The sequence below is a fragment of the Orcinus orca genome, chromosome 20 (assembly GCF_937001465.1).
Source record: "Orcinus orca chromosome 20, mOrcOrc1.1, whole genome shotgun sequence".
Lineage (NCBI taxonomy): Eukaryota > Metazoa > Chordata > Mammalia > Artiodactyla > Delphinidae > Orcinus > Orcinus orca.
Genome location: NC_064578.1, coordinates 52,235,884 through 52,259,681, shown reverse-complemented (window position 1 = coordinate 52,259,681; position 23,798 = coordinate 52,235,884). Strand labels below are relative to the sequence as shown.

At 57.9% G+C, this 23,798-nt stretch overlaps 2 protein-coding genes across 11 annotated transcripts in view; one reads left to right on the top strand and one right to left on the bottom strand.

Annotated features, from left to right (window-relative positions):
- The first annotated feature begins 1,198 nt into the window (after window positions 1–1,198).
- Window positions 1,199–6,477, top strand: FUZ (fuzzy planar cell polarity protein). 3 transcript variants are annotated; one of them, XM_049703492.1, is made up of 11 exons: window positions 1,199–1,495; window positions 1,755–1,876; window positions 2,155–2,239; window positions 2,461–2,529; window positions 2,752–2,856; window positions 3,680–3,877; window positions 4,024–4,119; window positions 4,465–4,571; window positions 4,665–4,729; window positions 4,811–4,885; window positions 5,165–5,972. In XM_049703492.1, the coding sequence occupies exons 1-11, from the start codon at window positions 1,385–1,387 to the stop codon at window positions 5,386–5,388; spliced, it is 1,257 nt and encodes a 418-aa protein (XP_049559449.1). In that variant the 5' UTR covers window positions 1,199–1,384; the 3' UTR covers window positions 5,389–5,972. The 3 variants fall into 3 exon arrangements, with proteins under 3 accessions (XP_049559449.1, XP_004286213.1, XP_033273122.1); XM_004286165.4 differs by lacking the exon at window positions 5,165–5,972 and adding an exon at window positions 5,992–6,477 and having other exon boundaries at window positions 1,202–1,495; XM_033417231.2 differs by lacking the exons at window positions 4,024–4,119; window positions 5,165–5,972 and adding an exon at window positions 5,992–6,477 and having other exon boundaries at window positions 1,208–1,495.
- Window positions 6,260–23,798, bottom strand: part of AP2A1 (adaptor related protein complex 2 subunit alpha 1) — a 53,994-nt gene continuing 36,455 nt past the window's right edge. For 5 of the 8 annotated variants that reach the window (XM_049703369.1, XM_049703371.1, XM_049703364.1 and 2 more), the window contains 20 exons: window positions 18,200–18,329; window positions 17,574–17,675; window positions 16,072–16,180; window positions 12,909–13,059; window positions 12,432–12,600; window positions 12,142–12,279; window positions 11,821–12,003; window positions 11,251–11,348; window positions 10,849–11,080; window positions 10,566–10,733; window positions 10,320–10,483; window positions 9,937–10,002; window positions 9,537–9,593; window positions 9,349–9,431; window positions 9,157–9,245; window positions 7,831–7,955; window positions 7,626–7,742; window positions 7,458–7,527; window positions 7,094–7,228; window positions 6,260–6,701 (listed from right to left, as the gene is read on the bottom strand). In XM_049703369.1, the coding sequence (XP_049559326.1) occupies window positions 6,624–6,701; window positions 7,094–7,228; window positions 7,458–7,527; window positions 7,626–7,742; window positions 7,831–7,955; window positions 9,157–9,245; window positions 9,349–9,431; window positions 9,537–9,593; window positions 9,937–10,002; window positions 10,320–10,483; window positions 10,566–10,733; window positions 10,849–11,080; window positions 11,251–11,348; window positions 11,821–12,003; window positions 12,142–12,279; window positions 12,432–12,600; window positions 12,909–13,059; window positions 16,072–16,180; window positions 17,574–17,675; window positions 18,200–18,329 (2,464 nt within the window). In that variant the 3' untranslated portion in view covers window positions 6,260–6,623. Of the gene's footprint in view, window positions 6,702–7,093; window positions 7,229–7,457; window positions 7,528–7,625; window positions 7,743–7,830; window positions 7,965–9,156; window positions 9,246–9,348; window positions 9,432–9,536; window positions 9,594–9,936; window positions 10,003–10,319; window positions 10,484–10,565; window positions 10,734–10,848; window positions 11,081–11,250; window positions 11,349–11,820; window positions 12,004–12,141; window positions 12,280–12,431; window positions 12,601–12,908; window positions 13,060–16,071; window positions 16,181–17,573; window positions 17,676–18,199; window positions 18,330–23,798 lie in introns of all 8 variants that reach the window. The other 3 variants (XM_049703366.1, XM_049703368.1, XM_049703365.1) reach the window with 2 other exon arrangements.

Genomic DNA, 23,798 nt, shown 5'->3' with positions numbered 1-23,798 from the left:
TTGTAAAGCAATTATACTCCAATAAAGATGTTAAAAAAAAAAGAGAGAGAAAATCTAGCTGACTAAATTGATAACTTAATGAAGATTTACTTCATCACTTTAAACACACAGAGGTGAGAACCTAACGCATATCAGCATAGGATAGGCTAAATCTATTTTGTTACATCTATAATATAGGTTAGAATAGGACATTCAAAAGAGACGAAGTGGGGTTTCCCTGGTGGCGCAGTGGTTGAGAGTCCGCCTGCCGATGCAGGGGACACGGGTTCGTACTCCGGTCCGGGAAGATCCCACATGCCGCGGAGCGGCTGGGCCTGTGAGCCATGGCCGCTGAGCCTGCGCGTCCGGAGCCTGTGCTCCGCAACGGGAGAGGCCACAACAGTGAGAGGCCCGAGTACCGCAAAAAAAAAAAAAAAAGACGAATTGCATTTATACGGTTTCATGAGAAAAAGAAAGTTTGAAAACAACATTAACACAGTAACCATATTTGTGAAAACGTGAGTATTCTGTGTTAAACTGTAAAGATTTTATTTTAGGGAAAGGATTTTGGGAGGAGTATTTTCACATTCTGCACAATACACTATCATGTATAAATTCATTACAAATAATATTATTTTCCGATTCTGGAAAATAAAGGATTTCATCTTTCTTTTTCTAACAGCAAAAACAACCATGCCATTTGTGGGTTACTAGGCAACGCTCGCCGGACCAAACCATCCTCGAGGGTGAGGGGGGAGATTTTGCTCTAAGGAAGTGCTCGGGATTCGTCATGCGGCCATCTTTGAGAGGGGCACAGCTGTTTCTAGCCTTGGAAGAGAACGAGGACTGAATGGTGGTTGCTAGGCAACGCCTAGGCACTGTCGCCATCGTTGAGTATGGCATAGTGCTGCCACTACAAAACGGAAAGCTAAGCCAAAGCGGTTGCTAGGCAACGCCTCGGCACCGTCGCCATCTTTGAGTGTGGCACGGCTCTTTGTCAATTTAGAACGTGAAACGTATTAGTTTACGTGATGGTTACTAGGCAACGCCTTGGCGCAGTCCCTACCTTCGAGTCGGGCTCTTCATTCTCTTAAATAGAGTCGAACCGCTCCAAGGAGCGACTAGGAAGCTTCGCAAGTAAAATTAGCCGCCATCTTTGTTAGGGGTATTGTGACTTCCGGCTGGGGCGGAAGAGAGCGTAACGGGGCGTGGGGGAGGTGCTGGAATAGGAGTTGATGGGGGTTTGAGTTGGATGAAGAAGGCGGGAATCCAGTCCTCTTCCAGTTAGCTCCCCATCTCGCCCTCTGTCGGCTTCGGACCGCAGCCTGACTTCGTGTGACTACCGGCATGCTCCAAGGCGGGCATTGACTGTCCCCACGGAGGGACTGGGAAGCGGGGGTTCCAAATGGGAGAGGAGGGGACCGAAGGCACCGTACATCTGCTGTGCCTCGCGGCATCCAGCGGGGTCCCTCTGTTTTGCAGGAGCAGCCGCGGCGGCGCCCCCGCCCGCCAACAGGTGGGGCCCCGGGCGCCTGGATCTCCGAAATGGAAGGGGTTTAGATGCTTGGACTCTGGGTCTTCAAGGGAGTAGGGGCTGGGGAAGTTTCAGAATTGAGTTTGGAGGGTCGAGGGTGCAATTGTCCAGTGATCCTGGTTCCCCGAAGAGGAGGGGCCAGGAGATCTAGAGAGAGGAGGGGGTTGGGGACCTGAGTCATTGGTTCCAATAGAAGACGGAATTTGGGGGCTCCTGTCTAAAATCCCCAATCTTTCCCCAGCTCCCATTCTCTGTCATCGGCTCCCTCAATGGAGTCCATATGTTTGGGCAGAATCTCGAGGTGCAGCTGAGCTCTGCGAAGACGGAGGACACAACCGTGGTGTGGAAGAGCTTCCATGACAGGTCTCCAAGGGTAGCTTGGGGGCAGGGCCAGGGTGATAGCTCCTGTTGAAGACGACCCTGAGGCCATCCAGCTCTCTAACGCCAGCTGTTTACCTGGCTGTGGGATCTTTGACAAGTCAGTTACCCTTTCTGATCCCTGAGTTTCTCTGAATGAAAAGCAGGTTGTGCTCGGGCATGGATGTAGCTGGCATCCAGGATCAAGGGCAGACCCTACTCTCCTCCCTGCCTTGTTTCCTTGGCCTGGACTCATTCTTCCTTCTCACCTTCCTTTCTCACAGCATCACCCTCATTGTTCTGTCATCTGAGGAGGGCACCTCGGAGCTGAGGCTGGAGAGACTACTCCAGATGGTGTTTGGGGCCATGGTGAGACTCCCCAGCCCTCTTTTCCAATCCCAGGAATCTGAACTCTCAGCATCCCTCTCCCTCAGGACCCAGGAATCCTAGAACTCAGTCCCTCCTGCCTCGGACTAAGGAGTCCAGATCCCCAGTTTCCTCCTCCTGCAGACACAGGAGTCTGAGTCCCAGCCCCTCCTGTCTTATAATCAGTAATCCAGGTCCCCTGCTCTCCTATATGTTTCTTCTAGGTTCTTCTTGTGGGACTTGAAGAGCTGACCAATATCCGCAATGTAGAGAGACTGAAGAAGGAGCTGAGGGTGAGGCTGCAGGACGTGAGGATGGGAAGTTAGGATACCTGGTTACTGATATTTGGGAACTACAGTTCCCAGAAGCCCCCGGGGCAGCCTGACCCAGTGGGTTCAGGGGGCAGCTTGGTTGTCTGACACCCCTCAGCAAGGCCCAGTAGGGCCAGTTTTCTGAGGAGGAGGCAGCAGATCTGGGTACCACCTGGGTCCTAGGCTTCATTTTCCCTCTGCTAGGCCAGTTACCGCCTCATCGACAGCTTCCTTGGGGACTCAGAGCTCATCGGGGACCTGACCCAGTGTGTGGACTGTGTGGTTCCTCCAGAGGGGTCCCTGCTGCAGGTATTGGGAATGCCTTGTAAAGTCTTAAAACTGTCCCTCTGGTCCTGGCTCAGTCCCCATCCTCTTACCCTTGGACCATTGCCTCAACCTCTTCCTATCCTTTTGGCTTCTAGTCCAACCCCCGCCTTGACCCTGGAAGGATCTTTCTACACCGAGAGCTGCCCCTGCCCCTCCCCTGGTCACAGCCCGCCCGTGGCTTTCCATCACCCCCAGGACAAGGTCTCAGCCCCTCAGCCTGGTGTTGAGGACCTGAGGAATCTGACGCCCGCCAGCCTGCTCGCCCTAATCTCTACTAACTCCACAGTCCACCCTCTCCCAGCTGCCTCATGAGTCTCACAAATCCCCACAGCTTCCCAGCTTCCCTGCCCTGGCACATCCTGTTCCTTCTACCTAGGAGATCTCTATCTCCCCTTCCTTAAATATTGCTCTGGATTCATCTGGCATGACTTGCCTCCCAGCATTGTGACTCTCGGCAGGTGACTTGACCTCTCTGAGCTTCAGTAGGTTGTAGATTGCGCCTACCTGGCCTATAATACAACGCGATAAACCGTAGCTGCTGCTGTTACAAGTATTAGCTTCTGTAGGACGTGTCAGGCTATGTAGCAATCACCCTACCTGTTTAATTTCGCACTGTGACTTGGGATGGTACCTGCATGTGAAGGTGAAGGAACTCAGGCCCAGGGAGGGTGGGACACATGAGCATGGCCACCAGGCAAGCTTTGAATTGTATGGCCGTCTCTTCCCACTCCTTACGCACCTGGGAAGTCACTGTCGGCCCTGCTCAGGTCTCCTGACCTGCAGCCGGCCTGCCTCCCTTACCCAGGAAGCCCTTTCTGGGTTCGCCGAGGCTGCGGGCACGGCCTTCGTCAGCCTGGTCGTGTCGGGCCGGGTGGTGGCAGCGACAGAGAGCTGGTGGCGGCTGGGGATGCCGGAAGCCGTGCTGCTCCCCTGGCTGGTGGGATCCCTGCCGCCGCAGGCCGCTCGCGACTACCCGGTGTACCTGCCTCACGGGAGTCCCACGGTGAGTGAGTGGATGGGGCGGGCAGGGGGAAGCTGGGGGCGGGGAGGAGCGCGCAAGGGGTGGTACCTGGAGGCTGTCTCGAGGAGGCGGGGCTTGCGATGAGAAGGGGAGGAGCTCCGGCCAGCCCACTCTGCGGGCTGCCTCAGGTGCCGCACCGGCTTCTGACCCTGACGCTCCTGCCGGGCTTGGAGCTGTGTCTGCTCTGCGGGCCGCGCCCTCCCCTCAGCCAGCTGGATGCACAGGTGAATCTGGGCTACGTCCCGCTCTTCCCCTATTTCACCCGCTACCCCCGGCCCTTCTCTGAGCACCCTGACCCGCGAGTGCGCTCTTTACGCTTGACTTGCCCTTGGTCCCGCCCCCGCCCCTCGTAGGCCCCGCCCCCTTCGGGCTGTGCTCCAATCACCGTCCCCGCAGCTCGGACCCTCTTTCCCTCTTACAGCGTCCTTCCAGGCCTCGCCCCTTCCCCGGTCCCCTCTGCCCTCTGCCCTTGTGTCCTCCTCCCCTGCCCTGGCCAACCCGCCTTCTCTTGGTATTCCCCCGACCTCACCCACCGGCCCCGCCTCTCTCGCTGGCCACGCCCCCTGCAGCTTCTGGAGCGCTGGTGGCAGCCACTGCTGGACCCGCTGCGGGCCTGCCTGCCGCTGGGATCCCGAGCGCTGCCCGCGGGCTTCCCCCTGCACACGGACATCCTTGGGTAGGGCTCAGACCGGGGAGTGGGTTGGAGGTGGGGAGTGGGTTGGGGGTCCTCATCCCCTCTTTTCTGGCCGTGACACCTCTTTTCCCACAGGCTGCTGCTCCTCCACCTGGAACTGAAACGTTGCCTCTTCACGGTGGAGCCCTGGGGGGATCAAGGTGACTGAGAGGAGGGCGGGGCCAGGAGGGGCGTGGGCTGGGGAGGGGCTCTCTATTACCCTGTCCCTCTTCCCCCTTCAGAACCCTCTTCTGAGCAGCGTCGGCGCCTCTTCCGCTCCTTCTACACCCTGGTCACCGCCACGCACTTTCCACCAGGTCAGCGGCGGGCACAGCTCCCCCTTTGCACAGGCTGGGACCCTTGAGTCCCAGCTCTCACAAGTTGATGGTGGGGAAACTGGTAGGAGAAGCCAGCTGCGAAGTGGGCGTGGCTGTCTGTGAGGACTGGGCAGTGCACACTGACAGGAAGGCAAGAGAGGGGCAGGGAGGTCCCAATCGGTAGGTTTCAGGACCTCCTGGCTAATCCTAATAGCTAACACTGAGGCCTCATGTCCTGCCAAGTGCTTTTCTGCGTACTGACTCACTTCATCCTCATAGGTGAGGGCTATCTCCTGTTATGTCATCATTCCCATATTATGGATGAGGAAACAGGCTCAGCTAATAAGCAGCAGAGCCACGATTCAGCCAGGCAAGCCTGGCTCCCACATCCACACACTCCTGCTCTAGTGCTGCAAGTACATGCTTTGCCGATAGTCTTGGGTGGAGTAGGGGTGGTAGATTCCACGGAGCCCAGGTCTGGAAGGAAAAGTTGTCACATATGACCTGTGAGGCTCAGAGAGACAAAGGGGGCTGAGGAGCCAGGCACAGGATGGCGACTGGTGGCCCTGCAGTTGGGGCCACGGCGGTTGCTGCTGCTGCTGTCTGCTCAGAGCCCCACGCATGGGCTGCGGACCTAGAGTGACACTACCACCCCAGCGAAGACCCTGATGAGTGTAACAACATGGTAAAAAGCTCCACCTGGAAGGGGCAGACGACTGTCCCTTCCGAGCTATGCGACTCCACCGCCCAACCTGCTTCCCACCTGTAAGTGGGGCAGGGTCCTCAGAAGGGTTACGGGAGGTCTTCCCTGGAGCCCAGCGCCCGGCACCTGGGAAACATCTCCTGCGTGTTTATGATCTGTATTGCTAAGCAGATTACCTAGGGCTGCACACACAGTGTACCCATGAAAGTGGGGGGCTGAGGCTGGGTGGGAAGAGGGGGAGAAAGTCCGTGATCTTCTCAGGTCCTGACAGCTGGCTGGAGCTGTAAGGCTCTCCTCTGTCAGGAGTCAAACTTAGGCCCAGGATGGGGGTAGCCCCCGCAGGTTGGCATCCTAGTTGTCCAGGCCCCACTGGTCACCTTGGCCCTCCCTGTCCTTCCTTCAGAGGCGGGGCAGCCAGAAGAGAAGGCGGAGGAGGTGGTCCATCGGGCGCAGGTACCGAGAGCCTGCTACCTGGTGTCGGGGGCTGAGGAGCCAGGCACAGGATGGCGACTGGTGGCCCTGCAGCTGGGGCCACGGCGGTTGCTGCTGCTGCTGTCTGCTCAGAGCCCCACGCATGGGCTGCGGGGCCTAGCTACCCACACTCTGCATGCCCTCACCCCACTCCTCTGACCCCTGGGCGTGAGCGCCAGACACAGACAACGACATGGGGCTGTTAGCGTCTCTCTGTTTATTCGCTCACAATAATACACAGCCCCTGGACAGGGAGGGGGCAGGAGGGGCTACGACAGGGTGGGGTGGGAGGGGAGGACATTCCCACTTCCCTGGCCCCTCTCCCCTCTGTGCTTCGGGGGGGAAAGGGAGGAAGGGGGCTCCCCCTTACCCCCCAGAATGTAAACAGCAGCAGATGAACAAAAATAAAAATACAAAAGGCTGGAGGAAGGTCCTAGGCACCCCCCGACCCCGGGGTCTTCCCTGTCACCAGCGGAGGTCCCCTCGCTGCCCCATCCACCACGGCTGCCTCAGTCCTGGTGGCTGCCCAGTGCCGGCCACATCCCCGGGGGCACAGTCCAGGGCTCAGAACTGCTGGGCCAGCAGCTCACAGAGGTGACGGGAGACGGGCTCCTTACTGGTGCGCAGGGTCAGCCGGTACATCTGGGGGGACGGGGGGACTCAGGGAGGAGGCAGAGAGGATGGAGAGCCCGGGGTGGGGGGTTGGGGGGGAGGGGGATACAGGGCAGATAAATGATGAGAGGAGAGAAAAAGGATCAAGGGATCAGAAAGGTGACAGAAGGGCCAGGGAAGACAGAGGTAAAGGATGAAAGATAAAAAAGAGGCCACAAAGGGTGGAAGGGATATGGAGAGATGAAAGTCAGGGAGGGAAAGGGAGAGGAAGACCAGAGGATGGAGAGACAGGAGGGAGGCAGGAGAGGGAGGAGACAGGGCCACAGAGCAGAGGCATGTGATTCAAAGAACACAGTGAGGCAGGAGGGGGCCGGGTGCAGAGAATGCACACGAAGCGGGGAGCCTCGCAGAGCACCACTCACCTGAGCCTGGGCATTGGGCTCCAGCCGGAGCAGACAGCCCACCTGCAGGGCTTTCGTCTGGATGATTCCAGCCCCCACGAAGTTCTCTGGGTTGGGGTCCACATTGTCCAGGAGAGCAGAGCCAAACCCCAGGAGCTGAGGAGGAAGGGGGGGAGCCGTCAGAGGGTGCCCGATCTCTGTTAGCTCCCAGACAGTGGCGCACCAGTTCCCCCAAACCCTTTGGAGTGGAAATTGGCCCCACTTTACAGATGGGAAAACAGAGGCTCAGAAGTGGAGCAGCCACTGCTCCCCAAATCCCAGAGTTGGAGAGAGAGGCAGGGCTGGGAAACTAGCCCCGGTGCTTCTCCTGTCTAGCCTGTCTCACCTTGGCCTTAGTGACCTCCGCGTCCATGGGGTGGTTGGCTTTGAAGATTTTCTGCGCCTCCTGTTGGGGCCTAGGGGCCGGGAAAGATTCAAGTCAGGGATCTGGAAGCCCCAGCCCCGCCCACCCTGAGGGCGGCTTTGGCTCCGTCCCCCCCGCCCCGCGGCTCACAGGCTCAGCTGCTTCCAACGCTGGAAGAAGTCCTGGGCCGCCATCTCCGTCGGCTGGAAGAACTTGTTGATGGTCACCGGGAGCTTCAGGGTGAGGGATTGGGGGGCGCCCCCGTACCTGGCGGGAGAGGAGGGAGGGCTCGGTCAGACCACACCCTCGCCCCGGAACCCCCGCCTACCCGGCAGCGCCCCGCCTCCTGACTCACCGGAAGCGCACGGACAGGAGGGGGGGCGTCAGGAAGTCCCGCAGACACTCGATGTTGAGCACCTGCTGTACCTGTGCCCCACCGTCCACCTGCGAGGCCACCCGCTTGGTCTGCACGGCCAGCTGTGCCCGCCCGTGGTCAAGGAAGCCAGAAACAGGAGCGGCCCGGGGGGCGGGGTGGTGGTGATGGGGAAGGGACTTGACCATCCACCTGATGGTTCAGAACTTTCCTGGAAGCCCCAGCCTGCCGGCCCTTCAGGGGCTCGGCGCTGCCGTCCAGGGCTCATCGTACAAGGCCTAGCTCCAAAGTCCTTCCTAAGCCAAACCTCTGACCTAGGTGCCTCCTCTGGCCTTCCATAGTGGGCTCAGCCACCTCCATTATGGTACAGGTCACACCATGGCTCTGAAGGCTGACCTGGGTTTGAATCCCAGCTCTTAGCACCTCGGTTACTATGGGCAAGTCACTTAACCTCTCTTAGCCTCATCTGCGAAATGGACGTAGTGTCCTCAGCAGTCAATGAAATCATCCAGCACAAGTACTTGTCAGTGCGTGTGGCACACGGTAGGTTCACCAAAATGGTGGCCTTTGTGTCAGCAACCCACTGGCAAGGACGGGGTCTTATGTCTCTCTCCCCCGGGCCCTGCCCAGCACAGAGCTGAGCCTACAGAAGGCCTCTGGAAATGCTGAATGAGCCAAAGAACTGAAAAGGTCCTCAGTTTCAGGGTCTAACCACTCTAATTTCCAAGTTGTGCAAACTGAGGCCCAGAGAAGGGGGACAGGGGACTGACGACACTGCTCAAGCAGTTCCTTTATGCCAGCCACCCTTCCAGGGTCTTCGAACCACACTGATATTCAAAACAAGCCTGTGAAAAGGAGGAGGAGGATCTACACTTCACAGAAGGGATAGCAAGGCTCAGAGAGGCCAAGTGACTGGCCCAGGACACACAGGAGAAGGCCGTGGTTGGCAACAAGACCCCCAGGCCTGGCTTTCGAGGGCAGGAGGCACTGGAATCGGGTGTCGACCCCGATGGAAGACGAGGTCAGGACACGGGAGGGGCTTCACAGGGACCAACTGAGGCCCAGAGCAGCTGTGATTCCGGAAGTAACACCTCCTGCATTCCTATCACATCATGTCACTATCATCTCCTGTCCTGTTAAAGAGGCCCACCCCATCTTACAGATGACACTAAATCTCAGAGAAGTACCACGGGCTCAGGCTTTCAAGTAAGAGGGCCCAACAGGGGTCTGGACCTGGGTCCATCTCCTTCCCAGCTGCCAAGAAGGTGGACCTGGAGGGGCGGGGCTGGGCCAGGCCGACAGGATATGAGTCTGGAGGTCTCCAGGGTGGACCACGGTGGGAGAGAAGTTCTGGAACTGCACTGAAGTCTTGTTGCCATAGAAGAGATACATGCGCCCTGTGGGGGGGTGAGGAGAGGTAGGGCTCCATCTGAGTTCCTTCCATGCCCTCCCGAAGCCAAGGTCTCCCTGAAACTTCACCCCATTGCCCCCTGGACTCACCCAAGTTCTGCCGGAACTCTGACTTGACTCCAATCTGCAGCAGCTGGTTCTCAAACAGGACCCCGTTGTTCCTGCACACGAACCTGGGTGGGGGCGGTGGGAGCTCAAGATGACGGGTGCTCGCCTGGCTCCTGCTCTGTGCTTCCCACTTGTCCCCACTGCCCTCCCCAACCTCACCCACGACTCACTTATTCAGCAGCTCATCGGCTTCCGGGATGGGCGGGCCAATGTCCTCAGGACCTGGGCTGCAGGTGGGAAAGGAGAGAGATGAGAAGGGGCTTGGGGGGCTAGAGGTAAAGGCCCAGAGCTAGTGGTGAGAGCTTGCAAGCCCTGAAGGAACAGAAGGCCAGAACCCATATACCCAGATTCCCCAAAGAGCCCCAGAATCAGACTGGCAATTGCCTCTAGTGGGAATAGGACCCTGGCAGGTACGGTCAGCACCCCCCTACCCTGTATCAGACAGCCTTGATTTCACTCCCTTCCAATTCCTTGCAGCTCATCAGGAGAGCTTGACGAGAGCTCCCAGTCCCCTAACCCTCCCTGGGGACACGGGAGTCTGCCCCCCAACCCCCTGAGGCCACCCCTTACTCAGCAGCTGGAGCTGGATCAGCCAGCAAAGCCATGGGGCTCTCAGGGGCAGGCGGCTCCAGCTCGCTGGGCCATCCAATCCCAGAGCAGACAAGAGAAGACAGGCGTGGCAGCAGCCAATCCCAGAGAGGCAGCAAGAGGGCAAAGAGAGAGGGAGTGGGGAGAAGGGAAGGAGAGAAGGAAGAGCAGGCTGAGACGTGATGACGGGAAAGGACAACACAGGGTGGCCAGGGTCAGCCGAGAGTCCAGAGTGGCCCAGAGGGAGGCAGGAGGCCGGGGGAGGTGGCAGCCAGGGCGACAGAGGCTCAGGGACAGGGAGGGAGGGGGGAGTTGGGAGGGGGCAGATGGAAAGGGGGCAGCCCTGGGCCCAAGGCGGGCGGTACCTGAGGAAGGCCTCCTCGGGGGTGGGCCCCAAGCTAGGCTGGGCGGCCGGGCCGTCGGAGAATACGTCCACCAGGAGGTTGCCCGCACCCGAGGGAGCTGGGGGTGCCGCTGGGGGAGGGGCTGCCCGCAGCCCCAGGAGGTCGGCGGAGGGTGAGGGCGTGGACTGCAGGGAATGCAGGCACAGGTGAAAAGAGAGGACGGCATGGCTGGGCCCAGCCCCGGCAGCCCAGCCCCACGGGACTCACCACGGTGCTGGGGGTGGGCTCCACACCCCCATTGATGTCGTGGCTGCTGGGCTCCCTCCGGCCATCATCCAGGGCACTGCCGGCCCCTGGCCCTTTCTTGCGTTTCAGCTTGGCCAGGATGGACGACTCTCGCTCGGGGAAGGGTGGCATCTCCTCCAGCACCGTGGCCTGCGGGGTCGGGGCAGGGGGGTTGGGGGGAAGGAGCAGGTCAGGGACGGGCGTCCCGGGGAGGAGGAGGGGACAGAGGTGCAGAGGAGGGGCGCGTGGGGACTGGGGCTCTGACCAGGACGTCCGTGCTGGCCACCGAGCTAAGGGTGAGGTACTCGACGGCGCGCTGCTGCAGCTCCACGTCGGCGTTGCGCAGCTGGGAGCCGGCCCGCAGGACACCCTGGATGGTGGCCTTGGTCTCCGGGAAGAGGTTGATGAACTTGATGTAGGTGGACAGCAGCAGGGCCCGGGTGGCCACGCTGCACAGGTGGAACTTGGAGTGCAGCAGGGAGAACTGCACTGGGGGGCTGCAGGGGGCGGGGCCGGGGGTGCGCGTCAGCAGGTGGCCAGCTCCACCACCCTCTCCCAGAAGCCCCCATGAGAGGTGCCGCCTCCCTCAGGGGGACCTTTCCGGGGACCGCAGGCGGACCCCAGGGCCCCAGACCCCTCAGGAGTTTGTGTGCGTTCACCCCCTCACCTGGAGCGAGGGTCCCCAGCAATCAGGTTCCCAAACTCCCCAAGGATGTAGCCGCCAACTTTCACCATGTTCTCATGGCAGGCGGGGGCCTGGAGCGCCTGGGGGGCGGGGACAGCGGTGAGTGGCACCATCCTGACTCAGGAGCGCTCAGCATGTGCCAGGCGCGGCGCTGAGCCCTCGACTCCTATTAACTGCAGAAGCCTCCTGACTCTGCTGTGGGTGGGTTTATAGATGGGGAAAGTGAGGCACAGAGCAGTTAAGTGACTGGCCAGAGCTCACAACAGGGAGTAAAACGGGGCAGAATGGGCCCTCTTTTCTGGGGCAGAGGGAGTGAGAAACTGCCGGGACCTGGGGACTGGTGGCTACACATTAGGCACCCCACGCCCTGCTGACCCTCATATATATGAGCCCGTGGAGGCCCGGGCCCTGTGTCCCTGGAAGGCCCCAGGAGGCCAAGGCCCCTCTGAGGAGGAGGAAGCAGGATGGAGGCCCAGGCCACCTGGCCCACCGCCCCAGCTGTCCTTGCTCTGCCTTGTGGCCCCTTTGTGGGGGTGAGACGGGGGTGCTGACCTCGAAGACGGTCTTGGCAGCGTAGCCCTGGACGTCGTCACGGTTGGTGACAATCTGTAGCACGCGGTACCACACCTCCTCGCTCACGTAGTCGCCCGCGATGCGGATGAGGTTGAGGATGGTGTCCACGTACCAGCTGTAGTCCACGGCGTACTTCTCAGCCAGGATGGCCACCTTTAGGACCTGCCAGCCAGGAGGGAGGTCGGGTGTGCGAGTGTGCCCACGGCGGGGAGGTGGAGTGTGCACTCACCCCATCTGGGCTCAGCGCATCCCGATCTGGAGACCCAGGAGCCTGGGCGTCCTGCCCCTGCCAGGACTCACGATCTCTTCGCGGATGGCATAGTCGGCCGTCTCCAGGTACCGCAGCATCTCTGACACAATCTGCTTGGCATTGCTCCGGTCGCACATGGCATAGAGGAGGTCGGCCGCCCGCTGTCGCACGCTGACGTCCCGCTCCGTCTGAGGGAGGAGAGCAGGTAGGGTGTGTTCTAGGCTCCCTCCTGGCATGGGCCGGCCACCCCAGGGCCTCTGACCCCCAGAGCCTCTCTGAGGGAGCAGAGGAGACACAGGCCAGGTCAGTGTGGCCGGGGGCAGGCTCCCAAAGGTCACACCTTGAGGGCGTTGATGACGGTGTCAATGTGGGTCTTGACCGCCTCGTGGGAGAACTCGGAGCTGGCCAGTGTGCACATGCTCTCCAGGGCCAGGTAGCGCAGGTTGGTCTCCCGGTGCTGCAGGAACTGGCCTAGCTGGTTACAGGCCCGGACCAGGAGGTTGGGCTCACTGCCGGCAAAAGAGGAAGAGACCGGGGTGGGGGCAGGGAAGACACCCAAGATGACATGAGGAGATGGAGGACCGGGCCTCAGCTGATTCAGCTCTTAACTCCTGCCCTGGGTCCCCTGGGGACCCAGACACCTGGGCATCCAGCCCAAATACAGATATTCGGGAATTCCGCCCCTCAAGAGGGGCCCGGTGCCGATCTGGCAGGGCAGCGTTTCACACTCCCATCACCCTCCTAGCTAGCAGTCACATTCCTGGCCCTCAGCCCTCCCTTCCCAGGCCAGGCTCCCCGCCCCCCAGCAGGCAGGCACCTGTCGTAGTGGATGATGAGGCTGATGGTCTCAAAGAGGATGGCATTCTTGGCGTTGGAGTGCTGGACCTTCTTGGACTTGGGCGGCTCCTGGGCCTTGTTGAGCACGGTCTCCAGACACTCCACCAGCCGCCCCTTCACGGCCGCGTCCTCTGGGGAACCAGAGGGCACGCCCTGGGCTGAGCTCTCTGCCGGCCCGGCCCGCATGCCAGGGGCAGGGGCCACGCCATGGCTCCCATCCTCCAGAGGAAGAGTGCGAGCCCTGCAGCTTCAGGCTGGGGCCTCTACTCCCCCAAGTCCTTCCTGGGTTCCAGGTGACCAGGGGAGGCTGACAGAGGACATGACTCCAGACCTGAGCTCTCGTCCTGCTCCGTTCTAACTCTGCTGGGCCAGAGGCTCCACCCTTGGGAGCCCCTGTTTCCCCTCCCGCAGCACTCATGCACTTTAGGAGTCTCACAGAACAAAGAAAGCTGCGGGAACCTTCCCCAGAGACACGCCCAAACCCGGCTCTTCCCAAGGAGGGGTCTGAGTGCCTGAGACAGGTGCCATCTAGGAGCTCACACAAACCCCGGGAACTGCCATTCCCTCACCTGTGAGGCAACACCAAGTGGACAGAACAACTGTCAAGTGTTCTAGCAAAGAATGTTGTACCCAAATCTATCGGGAAATTCACAAGATAGAGAACCAGCTAAAGGACACAGGCAGCGATCAGCCCAATCCAAAACATGGGACACACCGCAACCCAAAACCTCCCTGTTTCTTCAAAAACTGGGAGTGGGGGTGGGGCTATTCCAGATGGAAAAAAAGAATGACAAAGACGTAATCAGTTAATTTGTGGTCCTAGGCTGTATTTTTTAAGCCATAAAAATAATGCTATGGACAATTAGGGCAGTTTGCTGCCTGGGTAGCTGATGACCCCAAGGTTATTCTAAATCTGCTTAGGCGTGATAAGAGCATTGCGGTTTTGTAGCGTTCTTGATTCTAAGAAACGTTTGCGGAAATATTTTGGGGTGAGGGGGAGTGTTATGATGTCTGCCACTTTTTTTTTTTTAATAAATTTATTTATTTTATTTATTTTTGGCTGTGTTGGGTCTTTGTTGGTGCACGCGGGCTTTCTCTAGTTGTGGTGAGCGGGGGCTACTCTTCATTGCAGTGACAGGCTTCTCATTGTGGTGGCTTCTCTTGTTGTGGAGCACGGGCTCTAGGCACACGGGCTTCAGTAGTTGTGGCACGTGGGCTCAGTAGTGTGGCTCGCTGGCTCTAGAGCACAGGCTCAGTAGTTGTGGCGCACCGGCCTAGTTGCTCCGCGGCCTGTGGGATCTTCCCAGACCAGGGTTCGAACCCGTGTCCCCTGCTTTGGCAGGAGGATTCTCAACCAATGAGCCACCAGGGAAGTCCCTGCCACTTACTTTCAAGTAATTCAGCAACTGGATGTCCGAGACAGTGAGGGAACAAGGGAGCAAATCCAGCAAAGTGGTAAAGCTCCGCTGAGTCTGGGTCAGGGGCATCTGGGTGTGGTCATTTTACTGTTCTCCCAAGTTATCCTTATGTCCAAAATTTTTCTTAACCAAAGGTTGCAGTGAAGGCCAATGTCATGGAATGAAGGGGGAATTCTTCGAGATTAAAAGAGACTTATGGGACTTCCCTGGTGGCACAGTGGATAGGACTCTGCGCTCCCAGTGCAGGGGGCCCGGGTTCGATCCCTGGTCAGGGATCCCACATGCATGCCACAACTAAGAGTTTGCATGCCACACCTAAGGAGCCCACTAGCTGCAACTAAGAAGCCCGCCTGCTGCAACTAGGGAGCCCACGTGCTGCCACTAAGGAGCCTGCCTGCTACAACTAAGACCTGGTGCAACTGAATAAAAAATAAATTACTTGGAAACAAATTGGAGCAGCCCCTCCCTGCCCAGCACTGGGTGGGGGTGGGGTGGGGGAATGGCTGCAATTCTCACAGGGCAGGGGATCAGAGTTGGTGAGGTACCTGCCCAGGGCACACCCCAAAATTATGAGGCGGGGCTTCTTGATGCAAGAGGGCTTAGGTTCTAGCTATGCCCTTCCTTACAGGATGAGAAAAGAGGCCCAGAGTGGGGACGAGGCTTCCCCAGGGCCTCATGACAAAATTCATCCCTGGCTTTCACCGGCTGGGAGGGGCCTTGGGTGTCACCTACATCATACACTCCATTACAGTGTGTGCGTGTGTGCACGCACGCGCACGCTCGCACCCAGCTGGCTGTGAAGATTTGGGGCTACACACCAGCTCCCTGGCCCCCAGCAGGTGCTTAGCACCCTGGTTGAATCGAAGGGCACCGGTTTATCAAGCGCCTACTGTGTGCTAAGCACCTCAGCACAGGGTCCCTCAAAACTGCTCTGTGAGGTCAGACAGCCGAGGATACAGAAGCCCAGGGGGAGCCACGGCCCACGTGGTAGAGGGAAAGGGTTTAGAGCAGAGATTCAGGAGTCAGGCTCTGCTCTTCCTTCGCTGCCCTGGAAAGGCAATGTCTTCTCTCCAAGCCTCAGTTGCCCGGTGTGTCTGTTTCAGGGACAGCTGCCCCTCGCCAGCTCTGCTGGGGGCACCTGGACACCCCGGTGCAGTACCAGCTCACTGCAGTACCCTCCGTCCACACCAGCGGTCATGACCATGAGCAACGAGGGCATGAAAACCCCTAGCAGAGCTATGCTAACTCCCACTGCATGGCCTGGAATTGCCCCTTGACCTGCTGGGTGACCTTGGGCAAGGCCCTCCCCTCTCCAAGCCCTGGTTTCCTCATCTGTAACAGATGCGATGACAGCCCCGACATTCCAGGGCTGGAGCATTCAGGGCTGGAGCGTGAGTCTGGTTTTGCAGGGACCCAGGCCCACAGCAGGGGAGTCAACAAACAAGCGATTTGTCCCATTGTCTGTGCTGAGCCGGGAGGATGCCCTGCTCTCTGCTGCCCACCCCCCCCCAACCGGTCTCCAACAGCCTCATACAACATTCTCATCCGGGGCCTCCCAGCGTGGGCCCTGGGCTCAGCGCTGCCCCCACTGCAGCCTCGGAACAGGGGCTAGAGGCACCAGCGCAGCCTCAGAGGACTCCTGACACAGACCCCCAGCACCCGGCCCCGCTGCCCAGCCATGGGGTTGGAGGCCCCAGACCCCAGCCCGGGTGCGCTCGGCAGTACCTGGCGGGGGGTAGCACTGCAGCAGCCGCAGGAGCTTCACCGAGAGCCAGGGCGCCGGGACGAAGTAGTAGGTGTAGTCCTGGAGGTCGGTAGAGGCCGAGGAGACGATCTGGGGGCAGAGGAGGGGGGCGAGGCATGGGTGGGGCCACGGGGAGGGGTGGCTGTGACCTGACAGTTTTATGGTGCAGAAACCTGAGGCTCAGGGAGGGTGGTGAGGAAGCCTCGGGCACACAGCGAGTGACTGGCTGGATCTGGGACTGGTCGGTTTTTCCAAGTAAAGCTGGCGTTGGGTGGGCAGGAAATCTCGGCCAACCCGATCCCCTTCTGTGAAGGGGACTCCAACTCTGCGCTTCACAATGCCCTGGGCTGCCTTCACTAGAACCTGGACCCCACGGCTCCCTGGAGAGTGCTTCCTTGTGGCCCTCCCCCAACACCCGAAGATACACAGGGGCAGGAACTGGGTCTGACCCATTCCTGGGTCCCCGGGCCTACTACAAGGTCAGACACGAGAAGGGATCAGGGAAGAGGTGGGGGAATTAGCAACTTTTTTTCCTCACGACAAACTCCTACGCCACCTTGAAAACCCCTCTCCAGGAAGCAAGCTCCATCCTGCTCTGAGCCGCCTCCATGACAGCAGGTGCCCCGCCCCCGCTGTTACTGTCTGTGTCTCCCCCACCAAGCCTGGCCCACGAGAGAATTCGGATGTGTGGTGAATGAATGAAAATACGAATGAGTAAGCTGGTGTGTTGTTCTCTTTGGTTGAGAACACAGGCCTCTCTTGACCTCCTCAGGAAACATTTATATTTATTCCAAGTCTCAACTCAGGCAAGGATCACCTCCACCAGGAAGCCTTCCCAGACTTCTAGGCTGCGTGAAGTGCCTCCTTTGGGGGGCCTGCAACGTCCTTGCTACCTCCACGACTGCACACACCGCCCCTTTTATGATAATCTGTGCCTGAGTTGGCCCTGCCGTACATCCCTCCCCTCAACAGGACAGGGAGCTCCTTGAGGGCAGGCTCGGGTCTGACTCATCCGTGTCCCCAAGTGTCAGCCTGCACAGAGATGGGCCCACAGGAGGCCTCAGGGCATGTTCCCAGGACAGGGGCGAAGGTGGTGAGAGGAGCAGAAGAGGGAAGGAAAAGCAGGAGAAGCAGGAAGAAGAAAGAGAGGGGGACGAGAGGGAGACAGACAGGAGAGCAACCTCACTTCCTGGGTGCTCATCGTGTGCCCGGCCCTGTGCTCTTTATACAGATTAATTCACAGCAGCTATGCTGTGAGGCAGGCACTGGAATAATCCCCTTTGAACACATGAGGCAAACGAGGCCCAGAGGGGTGAAGCCACTTGCCTAGGGCCACACAGCCAGGAAGTGACGGAGCTGGGATGAACCCAGCTCTGACCCTGAGTCCTTAACCACTGAGCTAGATGGTCTCTCTGGGAAAGTGAGGACCAGAGAGGTGCCCAGGGGACAGGGACGCTGCAGCTGGCGCTGATACCACACCCACCCGGCTCAGGCGAGACACAGCCAGGGAGATGCATGTCTTGAAGTCATCCGGGTTCTTCTTGCAGAGACAAGTGATGAGGCTGACAGCGGCTGTGACCACGCCCTGTGGGGGCAGACGAGTGGCAGGTCAGGGCCCTCGGGGGAGGGTCAGACTGGGGACAAGTGACCAGGCTGTGGTTCTGAGAGGAGAGGCGCAGGAGTACTTGGGGCTGGGGTGGCCTGAGGGGTGCGCTTGGGTTTGTACAGGTGTCCTGGTGGCTGTTTCACGGCTTGGGGACCATGAGGGACTGGAGCACTGTGGGTGGCGACAGAGGTCAGTGTCTCTGTGCTGGTTGGGCAGGCGATGGGGGAATCTCTGGGTGTCGGAAACAGAGGCTGGGATTTTTCTGAGGGGCTGGGTGAGTGACGGGTGTTGGGGACACTGGACAGGAACCCCGGGCATCCAGGTGGGTGTCAGTGACAGAAGTGGGGGGCCCTGGGCATTCAGGTAAGAATCAGGGCAGAGGAGGGGTCCCCAGGCATCCAGGTGGGAATCAGGGCAGAGGTGGGGGGCCCCAGGCATCAGGTGGCTGCCAAGGACGATGGGTCTTGGGTCCAGGGTCCCTGGGCACCAGGCAGGGGTCTCACCATGTGCTGGTCGTTGAGCAGGTGCACCACGCGGGCCGTCCACTCGCCCATGGGCACCAGGTCGGGTGAGGCCTTGTAGAGCCGCAGCAGGCACAGGGCTGCACTCTGCTTCACACTGTCCATGCTGTCCCTGCCGGGACACAACGTGGGGTGGGAGGGGGGGGTCAGCGTGACCACGGCCCTGCACACCTCCCCCCTCCTCTCTCGCTCCTCCCAGGAAGGGTGTCCAACAAGAGGCGGAAAAAGCCCGGCAGACCCAGGAACCCATCTGGTGCTGCCCTCACTGCCCATCGGGCCTCAGTTTCTTCATCTGCAAAATGGGTTGCACCCCAGTAACCTCATGGGGTCATGGGCAGGGCCGAGCAAAATGCCAAGCGTGGCTCTGCACCTTCATTCAGTTACCGTCCACTTATTGAGCACCTACTGGGAACCAGGCACTGCTGTCGGCTCTGTGGACAGAATGGTGGACAAACTTGTCCAAAGTGTGTCCTCACAGGGACTTCCCTGGTTGTCCAGTGGTTAAGAATCCGCCTTCCAATGCAGGGTACACGGGTTCGATCCCTGCTCGGGGAACTAAGATCCCACAGGCTGCAGGGCAACTAAGCCCGCACGCTGCAACTACTGAGCCCACGTGCTCTGGAACCCACGTGCCACAACTAGAGAGAAGCCCTTGCGCCGCAACGAAGAGTCCGCGCACTGCGACGAAAGATCCCGCATACTGCAACTAAGCCTTGATGCAGCCAAAATAAATAAATAATCCACAGAGTATCAGATAAAGTTGTTCTTTCTTAAAAAAAACACCAAAAACAGTGTGTCCTCACAGAGCGTACATTCTCACCAGGGCAGCCGGCATCCTACAACAGATACTGTCCAGGTTCAGTGCTACAGAGCAAACTAGGGCAGGCACTCCGGGGATGCTATTTTGGGGTTTTGTTTTTGTTTTTTAAATTTTTTATTTTAATTAATTAATTTTTTGGCTGCGTTGGGTCTTCATTGCTGCACGTGGGCTTTCTTTAGTTGTGGCGCGGGGGCTACTCTTCGTTGCGGTGCACGGGCTTCTCATTGCAGTGGCTTCTTTTCTTGCAGAGCACTGGCTCTAGGTGCGCGGGCTTCGGTAGTTGCAGCACATGGGCTCAGTAGTTGTGGCTCGAGGGCTCTAGAGCGCAGGCTCAGTAGTTGTGGCGCACGGGCTTAGTTGCTCCGTGGCATGTGGGATCTTCCCGGACCAGGGCTCGAACCCGTGTCCCTTGCATTGGCAGGCGGATTCTTAACCACTGCACCACCAGGGAAGTCCCTGGGGACGCTATTTTGGATGAAGGCCTCACTAACAAGGCACCAGGTAAACAGAAAACTGAGAGAAACGACTAAAACTCTGCACAGAATGTTCCCAGCAGACAGAAGAGCCTGTGGAGGCCTCGAGGCAGGCAGGCCTGTGTGTGGAAGGAGCTTGGAGGAGTCTTCTGTGGCTGGAGACAGGACAGAGCAGGGGCTGAGAGCCACACCGTGTGGGGCCTTGCAGGCCACGGTGAGGACTATGCTTTTACCCAGCGGGAGATGGAGCCACTGCAGGTGACAAGCAGGGAAGCTATGATACTAAGGCGACAGCAGTAAAAGCTACCACCCAGGGCCCTTCCGATCTGCTCGGCCCTGGTACAGGCACTGGCTCATTCATTTTATCTCCACAACAAACCGAGAAAATAGGTACTACTATGGACCACTGTCCCCAGATCTGACTTGCTTTTTTTTTTTTTTTTTGCAGTACGCGGGCCTCTCCCAACCACTGCGCCACCAAGGAAGCCCTGACTTATGTTTTTAAAAGGTCCCTCTGCTGCTGTGTGGAGAAGAGACTGTGGGAGGCCGGGGCGGGGTCGGGGGGGGAGGTGACAGCAAAAGTCCAGGCAGGAGATGACAGGAGACGACAGTGCCTCAGACCCCGCTGCAGCCATGCAGGTGAGAAGTGGCTCTGTTCTGATACATTTTTACTATGAGGTGGTGGAGACAGAAGAGGGGACAAGGTGACCCTCAAGTTTCTGACCTGAGGGACCTGGCAAGTGGTGAGACCATTTGTTCTGTGGGGACCTGGGGCAAGATGGCTGGTGGGGCGCTGAATGAGACCCAAGTTTGATACTGAACAGATACGAAATTGACATGCTAACGAGACACCCAGTGTGGCCCTGGACCCACAGGGCTGTGTGGCCTCTGGCAAGCGCCCTTCCCTCTCTGAGCCTCCATAATGTCCTTCATAAAATGGGAACCCTACTCCCCTCTTCAGAGGAGAGGAAGCCTGTCAAACACTGTGGTGGGCTGAATAATGCCCCCCCCGACAGGTCCACATCCTAATGTCCAGACCCTGTGAATGTGTTCCCTTACATTCAAAGGGGACTTTGCAGATATGGGCTTCCCTGGTGGCGCAGTGGTTGAGAGCCCGCCTGCCGATGCAGGGGACATGGGTTCGTGCCCCGGTCCGGGAAGATCCCACATGCCGCGGAGCGGCTGGGCCCGTGAGCCATGGCCGCTGAGCCTGTGCTCCGCAGTGGGAGAGGCCACAACGGTGAGAGGCCCGCGTACCGCAAAAAAACAAAAACAAAGGGGACTTTGCAGATATGATGAAATCAGGGATCTTGAGATGATCCTGGATTACCCAGGTGAGCCCTAAATGTAATCACAAGGTCCTTAGAAGAGAGGAGGAGGAGGATCAGAGTTAGAGAGATGCAAGGCCAGATACAGAGATCAGAGAGAAGATGCTACCCTGCTGATTAAAGATGGAAGGGGCCATGAGCCACGGGACGCAGGCAGCCTCTGGAAGCTGGAAAAGACCTAGCAACACCTTAATTTTAGCCCAGTGAGCCTCACCGTGGGCTTCTGACCTCCAGAACTGTGAGAGAATCAATGTGTGCTTTAAGCCCTTAACTTGTGGTCGTGGGTTACAGTGGCCACAGGAAACTGAACAGGCACTGGGTTAGCACAGAGCCTGGCAGCCAGCAGTGTCCCATCCAGAGGGCTGAGTTCACGGCCCGGTCAGCACCCAGGTCCCAGCATCACGAACAGTGTGAAGCGTAACAGTTCTAGAAAGCACTCCCCAGTCTCTGGGGTCAGACACGCCTGCTTGGGGCGTGATCTGGGGATAAGGCATTGACCCTCTCTGACTGGCAATTTCCTCCTGGGGAAAATGAGGACCCCCACAGATTGGCGGATGAAGAAGTGAACCTGGGTATCGCGGCCTCAAGCACAGAATGGGTCCTAGGAGCTGTCTCGACCACCCAGACTGGGCCTTACAGTGACATTTCCCCAGAAAGGACTCAACAGAAGCACAGGGGAGGGTCCCAGGAAGGGTGGGTGAAACTGCAGGAGTCAAAGGCCAGGTGAAAAGATGTTTTCCTGGATGTGTAGGAGAAACATGAATTGCATGGACATGGTGGCTCCGTGTTCTCCCATCAGCTAGGCAGACTCGTGTGTGTCGGCCAGGCTGGGGAGACGGGAGCCTTCGGGTGCCGTGGCCACGGGTGGACACAGACACAGGCCGTCAGAAAAGGAGCTGGGCTACCCCTGGTCAGGTAGCTGCTGTAAGGCATGCGGACCTAGACCAGCAATTCTGCTCCCAGACACCTGCCCTGGGGAAAGGCACACACACGTGCTCAAGGTCATGGCATAGGAAAGATCATATTAAAACCAGAAACCAGCAGAAGGTCTGCCCACAGCGGAGCTCCATGAATGGTGGTCTTTCCACCATCATCATCATAGCTCACACCCCATGAGGCCTGCCTCTGGCCCAGGCTCTAAGAGCTTCTACATATTAACACGTTTAATCCTCAGCACAGCCCTCTGAGGAGGTGGACTCTATTATCATCTCCGTGACAGGTAAGGAAACGTCCAGGAGAATCCCAAATAAAAGAATAAGAGCGGGGACTTCCCTGGTGGTCCAGTGGTTGAGAATCCGTCTTCCAATACAGGGGACGCGGGTTTGATCCCTGGCCAGGGAACTAGGATCCTACATGCCGTGGGGCAACTGGGCCCGTGCAGCAACTACTGAGCCCGCGCACCACAACTAGAGAGAAGCCCGCATGCTGCAACGAAAGACCCCGCATGCCGCAACGAAGATCCCGCGTGCTGCAACTAAGACCCAATGCAGCCAAATAAATTAAATAAATAAATATTTAAATATTAAAAAAAAAAAGAATAAGAGCGATTGATCAACTTGGTTAAGTTACACAGAGATTGTGATACTATGTAGGTAAAGTTGAAAGCTACATAATATAGGGGGGTGTGCCTGGGTGTAAAAGGACAAAACGTACATGGGAATAAGCACCATCAGACTCAGGGCACCGGGAGGAACGCCAGATGGAGAGATGATATGAGGGACCCGAAGGGAAATTCAACCGCAGCTGTTTTCTTTCTTTCTTTCTTTCTTTTTTTTTTTGAAACAAGGCGTAATACCTTATGACCCAGCAATTTCATGCCCAGGCAGCTCCGCAACAGAACCGAAAACAGAGTTCACACAAATGCATGCATTATTCATCACAGCCGAAAGGTGGAAACGTGGTGATGAACGGAGAAATAAATTGTGGTCCATCCATACAGTGGAATGTTATTATTGGCTCATAAAAAAGGAATGAAGCCCTGACACATACTACAACAGGGATGAACCTCAAAAACATTATGCCAAGAGAAAAGAAGCCGGACACAAAGGCCGCATACTGTGTGATTCCATTTATCTGAAATGTCCAGAACAGGCAAATCTTTAGAGACACAGAGCATATTAGAGATGGCCTGGGGCTGGGAAGAGAGGGTCTGGGGAATGACTGCTGATGGGCACAGGGCTTCTTTTTTGGGTGATGGAAATGTTCTGCAATTAGATAGTGGGGATGCTTGAACAACACTGTGAATGGACTGAAGACCACCGAACTGTATACTTTAAAGTGCTTAAAATGGTGACCTTTATGTTATGTGAATTTTACCTCAAATTAAAAAAAAAAAAAAACTACCTAAGAAAACAGTAACCCAGAGTTCCCCGCTGGTCTAGTGGTTAGGATTCTGGGCTTTCACTGCCGTGGCCCAGGTTCAGTCCCCGGCCGTGGAATTTCCACAAGCCACGCGGTGCAGCCCAAACCAGAACAAAACAAAAAATCAAAAACATAGAAACAGTTCCTCTGTGCCCCAGTCACTGTCAAGGTCAAGTTTCCAGTGCTGAGAGCCCAGCCTATAGTCAGACAAGCCAAGCGTGGCCTGTGACTTTGGCAGGGCCCTGCCCTTGTGTGAAACGGGGACATCACCTGTGCTCATATATGTTTGTCACACTGGCTTCTTTCTCAGCCCTCAGAGGTGCCAAGTTCTCCCCAATCAGGGTGACTGGCCACCTGACTCACCCAAGCCAATGCCAGCTGCCTGTCCTGATCTTAAAGGAACTGTCAGTGGCATTCACCATGGCGGACCACTCCCTCCTCCGCGAAAGTTTCTTCCCCAAGCTCCAAGCCACAGCCCATTCTGCATTTTCCTCCCTCTCCCTGGCCAGACTTCCACACGCTGGATCACCCCAGCCTTTGGTCTCTTCTCTTCTCTGGTCACATCCTGCCCGAGGGACCTCATCCGCCCGTGGCTTTCA